Genomic DNA, 8,358 nt, shown 5'->3' with positions numbered 1-8,358 from the left:
AAATTATACTTTTCTCCCAAAGTACCTTTGTGGGGTTTTTTAATATATGTACAAACTATTGCAAAGACAGCAATCCTAGATACTCAGGAGTCTAGGATCTGAGGATCAGGGTTACAAGTTGGCTCTGGCAGGAAAATCCATGAAACACTTATCTCCAATTAAACACCAGAAAGACGGAACTGGAACTGTGGTTCAAGGGGAAAAGGACTAGTCTTGAGTACAATAACTCTGTTACGCTGTCCATGCTGTCAATTGGATCCCAAAATGGGCAGAGAAAAATGGGCACACAAAAAATTAATGAATTTTAGTAGCAGTAATTGTACTAGTAGTAGCAGCAAAGGCAGCATAATATATTTTAGATTTCAGATATGACCGGTGAATTATCAATAATTTCAGAAACAGAGATTACCAAATAGGGAGCTTGTTTAAGCTTCTTTGACTGAAATTCACATATGATTTCATTTTACAGTTGCTAATACAATTTGTATTTTACAAATCATTATGACGAATGGAACCAAAATAAGTGGATTCCTCCTCATGGGGTTTTCTGAAAATCACCATCTGCAGCTCTTACATGCCCTCCTGTTCTTGGTGATGTACCTCTTGGCCTTGACAAGCAACACCATCATTATCACCATCACCACACTGGACCAGCACCTCCAGTCTCCCATGTATTACTTCCTGAAGCAACTTTCCCTTCTGGACCTCTCCTTCGTCTCCGTCACAGTCCCCCAGTCCATTGGCAACTCCCTCACAGGCAATGGCTACATTTCCTATGGTCAGTGCATGCTCCAGGTTTTCTTCTTCACGTCTTTGGCCTGGGCTGAGGTGGCCATTCTCACAGTGATGTCCTATGACCGCTATGCAGCCATTTGCTTCCCACTGCACTATGAGCTCATCATGGATCCCAGAACATGTAAGAGGGCTGTGGTAGCTGTATGGGTAAGTGGAGGCATCTCAGGAATCCTGTACACAACTGCCACATTTTCCATCACATTCTGTAAAGCCAAAGTAATCCACCAGTTCTTCTGTGATGTTCCTCAAATAGTGAAGCTCTCCTGCTCCCATGATTATCTTGCGGTCATTGCAGTGGATGTTCTCATAGCTGTGGCAGCCTTAGCCTGCTTCATCACCATTGCCCTCTCCTACCTCCACATATTCTCCACGGTTCTAAGAATACCCTCTGCTGAAGGCCGGTCTAAGGTCTTTTCTACATGCCTGCCACACCTCTTTGTTGTCTCATTTTTCCTCTCCACAAGCATCTGTGCCTATCTCAAACCAACTTCAGACTATTCAACTGCCTTAGATACTTTGCTATCTTTGTTTTACACAGTAATTCCCCCAACACTCAACCCTGTCATCTACAGTATGAGGAATGAGGTCATGAAGGGAGCTATACAGAAGTTAATGTTGGGGTCAGGGGCATGGCCTAGTGGTAGAGTGCTCACCTAGCATGCACGAAGCCCTGGGTTCACTTCCTGAGTACCACATACACAGAAAAAGCCAAAAGTGGTGGTTTGTTTCAACTGTTAGAGTGTTAGCTTTGGGAAAGCCCAAAGACAGTGCTTAGGCCCTGAATTCACCCCCAGGACTGGCAAAAAATAGTTGATGTTGAATAGATACTTCACTAAGATATAAATGTTTTTCATGCAATTACTGGATCTCCCATATTACACACCAGGAAATTTCTATTAGTGTAATTCCTTCAACATATAGTCACCATAAAAACCAGCCAAGATGTTTTGTGTTCATAATGGCTTTGTTGAATGGCAAGTTCTTTGTACAATTACTTAAAGACTATAAAACTATATTTTTAAGAAGTAATCTTCTTTATGGGTCATGGGACTTGTACTCAGCCTGGGCACTGTCCCTGATCTCTTCAGCTCAAGGTTAGCACCGTACCCCTGGGCCGGGCGCTGTCCCTGCGCTCTTCAGCTCAAGGCTAGCTACCACCCTATCCTTTAGCCAAACCCGACTTCCCATTTTCTAGAGATAAGAATCTCAGTTCCTTTTGTACCCAGGTTGGTTTTGAACCTTAATACTCAGATCTCAGCCTCCTAACTAGCTGGGATTACAGGTGTGAGGTACTGCACCCAACAAAGTAATCTTTTGTAGTATATACTATCCCTTCCTGATGTATCTATATTCATATCTTGTGGATGAAATATTTTTCCTTAAGAATGAATATGAGTTTTAACAATTATAGTAAGAAATATTAACCAATGTATTTTACCAAACATAAGCACAAAAACTGTATGACTTTTATTCCTTCAGTTATTAATATCCAATCTACAATAACTTATAAATATATCTGTTTCCTTTTTTGAGTTATATACCAATGATAGCTTCCATACAATTTTTATGGTCCCAATCCTGGGGCTTGAACTTAGAGCTTAGGAGTTGTCAAGTTTTTGTCCTCAAGGCTTGCACCATATCCAGTTTTCTGGTGGATAACTGAGGGTAAGAATCTCAGGGACTTTTTGTCTGGGCTTTGAACCATAGTCCTCAGTTCTCAGCCTTCTGTCTAGCTAAGATATCAGAATTAAGCACCCAGCTCCAGACGATTTTTATAGTATTGCTTTCATTGATCTGTTATTGTATTTCAGCCTACTTTAGATCACAAGTATATTAACTGCTATACATGCTTTCATTTTGAATGTTTATTTAGTATTTTTTATGGGTGGGACTCTGGTTTTAACTCAGAGACTTACATTTGCTAGGAATGCTCTTTATATCTTGGCCTGTGCCCCAACTGATTTTGTTTTAGTTAAATATATAATAGAGTCCAATGAGTTAACCTAACACTATGAACCTGTTATATCCATGTAGAAATGGGGAATATGTCACTAGCTCTTAGCACCTTGTCCATAAACCATAATAAAACTGTTCTCTTCTGACCTCCCAAGTAGCTAGAATGCAGAAGTATACCTCCTTGATTAGATTTATTTGGATATCTCTTTCTATTAAATATTATGATGCTCTTGATTCTTATATGATTTAAATAGAAGGCCAAACTTTAGTCCATAAAGTAATTTTCTTATTTTCTGTTACTCTCATGGATGCAACTGGAATGTCCTCCTTCATGTTAGTAAATATCAAATCATTCTTTGAGATCCATAATCATTTAAAATGCATCTAGGTGGAAAGCTCAAAGGGATTAGCATGGGAGTTTTCAGAGTAAGAAAAGGAGCTGAAGAAGCAGAAAGGGCTATCCTGGGACACAGGTAGGAGCCTGCTGAGAATGTGTAACACATAATGGGGAGTCGATGTGTTTTTTATTTATTCTGGAAAGTTTTATCAAATTAATTTATTTATTCTGGAAAGTTTTATCCAGTTAATTTTCTATGTTCATGCTCATAGCCTCCTGAGGCTGAGATGAGAGTATCCAGCCTGAAGCCAACAAGGGTAGAAAACTTAACTAGGCTATTATCACCAATTAATTAGAAAAACCTGGAAGTGAAGGTATGGCTGAAAAGGTATCAGGAAAAAATTAAAAAGAAACCCAAACGTTCACAATTTTGTTCATTGTTACCTGTATTTTGGCACAATCGCATATAAAATGTCATTAATTTACACAATTATGCAAGGTTCTTTTGGTAGGAATGATATTTTTCCATATATTTTGATTGTAATTAATAGAAGGGTTACATTATATTCGCCAGGTAGAAGGTACATTATTTCACAAATATTGATGCCCTTTCTCATGTCATTGTCCCCTTTTCCCAAGTCCCCGCAGTCTGAACTATATTTTTTATAAACTGACAAGGGAATCTTTTATTCACTAACATTAGGGTCACAGAAAATTTTTCTAGAATATATTCTGAGTTCTGCTCTGCTGAAACAAGGCAGGTAAGTTGTTAATTATTGAAATGAGCATGAACATAAGGTTTAAAGGATTCATTGGTGTGATTTGTCCTACTGACTGAGCTATTTTTGAAGGTGTAATTGTTTCGTTCTCTGGGAATGACAGATATGGTTAACAATTACTGCTCACAGATGTTCAGTTTCTTATTGGCCCAATAAACTGGTAGATAGGGCATGTTGTTTTGGGCTCCATTTCTAAGAGATAGCTCCCGGTTATGTTATGAATATATATACATATATATGCATATATATTTTTTCAATTGGAAATGTGGCAGAAGGATTTAAAGAAAAGATTTGTACTTCCATCTTTGTTTTTACTCATGATTGTCTTGGGTTCTCAAATAGTTTTTTTATTGTATTTTATTATTGGGATACTATATAGAGAACTTACAGTTACATTTGTCAGGTAGTGTGTATATTACTTCTTAAACCTTGATACCCCTTCTCATGGTTTTGTCCTCGTTTCCCTCCCCATCCCTCTCAAATCATCTTGTTTTACCCCTTAAATTCTCTATTTCAATAAACAAATAATTTTATATACAAAATGACCAAGTCAGATAGAGTAATCACATGATATTAACCATAAGTGGAAACAAAGAGAAAAAAATAACTTTGCATAGTAATTTTTTAAATTTTTTATTATAATTAATAGAAGGGTTACATTATATTTGGCAGGTAGAAGGGGCATTAATTCACATACATTGATACCCTTTCTCATGTCTTGGTCCCATTTCCTTCCCACCAATCCCCACCTCTCATCTTGTTTTCCCCCCTTCCCTATCCAAGTTCAAATAACCAAAACCAAATATATTCAATATATCAGATAAGGAAGTGAGATACTATAACAATATGAGATAACCAAGGGACAAGCAAAAGAGATGAGATATAACATAGTACATTAAGGATAACAATCACTCTTTATATGGCTTTTGTTTCTATATCCTAGAGGTCCTTTCATTTAGGGTCATACTATATAGCCTTATGTATCTAGGTTTTGCTCTATTGCAAATTTCTGCTAGGAGAGCCCAAGGTTTCTACTGATTATGACAAATTAGGGAAACTATTGAGCCTATGTTCCTTTGAGTCTGGCTTACTTCACTTAATAGGATTTTTTCTGTCTTTCCATTTCCTAACAAAAGGGGCGATGTCATTCTTTCTGACAGCAACATAGAATGCCATTGTGTATAAATACCACATCTTGTTGATCCACTCATCAACTGAGGGACATCTGGGTTGGTTCCATATCTTTGCTGTGGTAAATAGTGCTGCAATTAACATCGTTGTGCTAATGGATTTAGTATGTCCTTGTTTTTGGACAATTGAGTAAATGCCTAGTAGTGGAATTGCTGGGTCATAGGGGAGCTCAATGTTTAGTCTTTTGAGGAACTCCATGCTGCTTTCCATAGTGGTTGAATGAGTTTGCACTTCCACCAACAGTGATCCCTCCTGGCCACATGCCCTCTAGCATCTGCTGTTATTAGTTTTCTTGATCCTGGCCATTCTAACTTGAGTGAGGTAGAATCTTAGAGTTGTTTTGATTCTTTGCATAGTATATTAAGAACAACAATCACGAAGAGAAACCTCTTCTTTCCATAACCTAGAGTTCATTTTGTTTAGTCTCAACCTGTATGACCAATTGTACATAGGTTTTGAGGTATTGCTAATACCTAGATGGAGCCTACATATGTATTAATTATGACAAATGAGGAAAGCCTTAGAGCATATGCTCCTTTAGGACTGGCTTACTTCATTTACTATTATTTTTTCCAAGTCTTTTCGATTCTTTATGAATGGGGCAATGTCATTAGATGGCAGCATAGAATTCTGTTGTGTATAAATACGACATCTTCTTGATCCATTCATCTAAGGAGGGGCATCTGGGTTAATTCCACAACTTTGCTATGGTAAATAATGCCACAGTGAACATCGTTGTGCTAGTGGCTTTAATATGGCCTTGTTTCTGGACATTTGAGTGAATGCCAAGGAGTGGGATTGATGGGTCATATCAGAGCTCTATGTTTAGTCTTTTTTTCTGTATTTTTTTACTAAAGAATTTGTTAACATTGATTTTTACATCATATTTCAAATGACATATTTAACAAACAAGTATTCAAGAAGGGAATCTGTATAAGCAATCACTGGCACTTAGATTTTAGAACATAATTAAAATTAGGCTAAGGGTCTGTGTGTCATAGATACATATTATGTAATAAACTATTATGTGTATAGAGTCATAGATCTATATGTCTATGTAGTTGTATTTATATTTCCAGTACCATGTCCATAGCATTGGGTATGCAAATATTGAGTTCTTGTTCTCGTACTATTTGAATCTAAGAGCCACATATTAAGGATTCCATGTGCCTTTTGTTCCTTTGGTCTAGACTTGTCTCACTCAACATGATTCACTCTAGATTCATCCACTTTCCTGCAAATGCCATTATTTTATCTTGTTGGCTATGTAGAATTCCATTTTGTTTATATATATGTATATATCACATTTTTTGTATCCATTCATCTGCAGTAGGGCATCTGGATTGTTTTCAACACCTGGCTATTTGAATAGTGCAGAGATGAACATAGCTGAGCAGGTGTCCTTATCATACCTTGCGTTATGATGCTCAGGGTACATGCCCAGGAGTGGTATGGCAGAATCATAGGAAGGTCAATTTTCAGTTCTTTAAGAAACCTCCACATTGCTTTTCAGAGTGGACAAACTAGCTTATAATCCCAGCAGCAGTGCAGTAGGGGTAGGAATGATATTTTTATACTGTAATGAACATTTAAAATTTTTATCCGATGAGGAACATTTTAAATCCTCTCCATTCTCTTCTTAGCTTTCACTTTCAAAAACTTTTGCTCTTACATTAGCTTCATATTTCTTTCATTCATTTAGGAATTTCCTTTCTTAAGATGATTAGACAGAGGACAAAGGAACCAGTGTAACAACAATATTCACAAGACAATATGTTGAAAATGAACTTTACAATGTGCGGGGTGGGGAGGGAATGTGGGAGAAAAATATGGGAAGGGGAAACAATGTTAAGAAGGTATGTACTCAATACCTCATAAAGATAACTGTAATCCCACTATACATCGCCTTGATAATAAACTCAAATAAAAGAAATGATGGGATAAAAGGTGACCAAATGCAGCAGTAGTACTCACTAGCCAAATGAACTACACAACTTGTGGGTGGCGATGAGAGGGAAAAACTGGGAGAAAGCAAGGGAAGGGAAGACATTGTCTCCAAAAGCAAATGTACTCTTCATCTGACTTCTGTAACTGCAGTCACTGGAGTCCTTCTGTACATCACCTTGACAGTGACAATAAATACAAACATTTGAAGAAATTTCTTATTTTATTTCCTTATTTTAAATTACTTCTATGTTTTGTCATTCCTATTCTGCAATTACATAACAGTATTGGTCATCACCAAAGCACCGAATAGGTACTACTCACAGTCTGATTTGAAAAACAAAAAGGTGATTAAATTTCCTGTATTTCATATCAACTACTATGCATCTAAAACATCCCTAGAATTAGCAGCTATTCCTTAGTTGAAGTCGTTCCTAGTTATGTAAATATTTCATAAGGTAGACAAATGATATTCATTGAAAGCTACTAAATAATAGTAGAGTAAGTAAGTGCTAGTGGAAACTAGAGAGTAGTAAAAGGGGTTAGTCTTACTGTTAACGTACAAGATCTGAGAGTGTGGGATACCATGGTAAAAGCCCTGTGAGAACTTACCATGAAACACTGAAGGATATCTTATGAATGAATGAAATGAATGGAAGATATATCTTCTCTAGGGTGAGTAATGTTGGGAGGGAAATGTGAATGGAGGCGTTAAAAGCAGGATAGGTAATAATATGGTAGCATATTATGTCCATGCATAGAAAGGCGTCATCTGTTGCGATTGCATTGTGAAGGAGCAAATGGGGATGGAGAAGAGTGATGTACAGGGAAATCTGATCAAGTACATTGTCAGCATGTATGGAAATATCACCGTAAAATCTCCCATATTATTACTCTATGCTAATAAAATATTTTAAGAAAACTTTTTGAACAATGTTTACCTGCCCGTAGCCCTGGCCAGAGGGCCTGCGGCTTGGCTCCCCTCCCCAAGCTCTGACAGGCAGGCCCAAGGCCCAGAGGCAGTGGGGAGGGGAGAGCACGCAGGCCAGCAGACAAGAGATGTTGCCGAAACTTTGCCTGGTCACCAACCATAAGAGGAAGAGTACACATCCCAGGTTCCCGCCATACCAGGCTAGATGCCAGAACCGGGTGGAGAATTGTAGGAGAGCAGATGTGGAAGATAAAACACCTGATCAGCTGAATGAATATCATTGACTATGTGCCAAACACTGAGACCTCCATGATCTGTAGAACCAGGCCTTACAGGACAGTTCTTCAAGATAACGCAATACCAGCCCTGTTTGATCTTACCAGTCATTTGAACAATCCACATAGCAGACATAGAAAAGGAATAAA

The 8,358-nt window shown here is 37.8% G+C and overlaps 1 protein-coding gene across 1 annotated transcript; it reads left to right on the top strand.

Moving 5' to 3' along the window:
• The first annotated feature begins 501 nt into the window (after positions 1-501).
• On the top strand, positions 502-8,217 carry LOC150048024 (olfactory receptor 14J1-like). Its single transcript, XM_090355249.1, has 3 exons — positions 502-1,415; positions 6,572-6,614; positions 7,954-8,217. The coding sequence occupies exons 1-3, from the start codon at positions 502-504 to the stop codon at positions 8,215-8,217; spliced, it is 1,221 nt and encodes a 406-aa protein (XP_090211375.1).
• Positions 8,218-8,358: the final 141 nt, after the last annotated feature.

Source organism: Megascapheus bottae, chromosome 22 (genome assembly GCF_031878675.1).
Source record: "Megascapheus bottae isolate mThoBot1 chromosome 22, mThoBot2.hap1, whole genome shotgun sequence".
Taxonomy (NCBI): Eukaryota; Metazoa; Chordata; class Mammalia; order Rodentia; family Geomyidae; genus Megascapheus; species Megascapheus bottae.
Note: the sequence above shows the minus strand (reverse complement) of the source record. Positions and strands in the feature narration are given on the sequence as shown.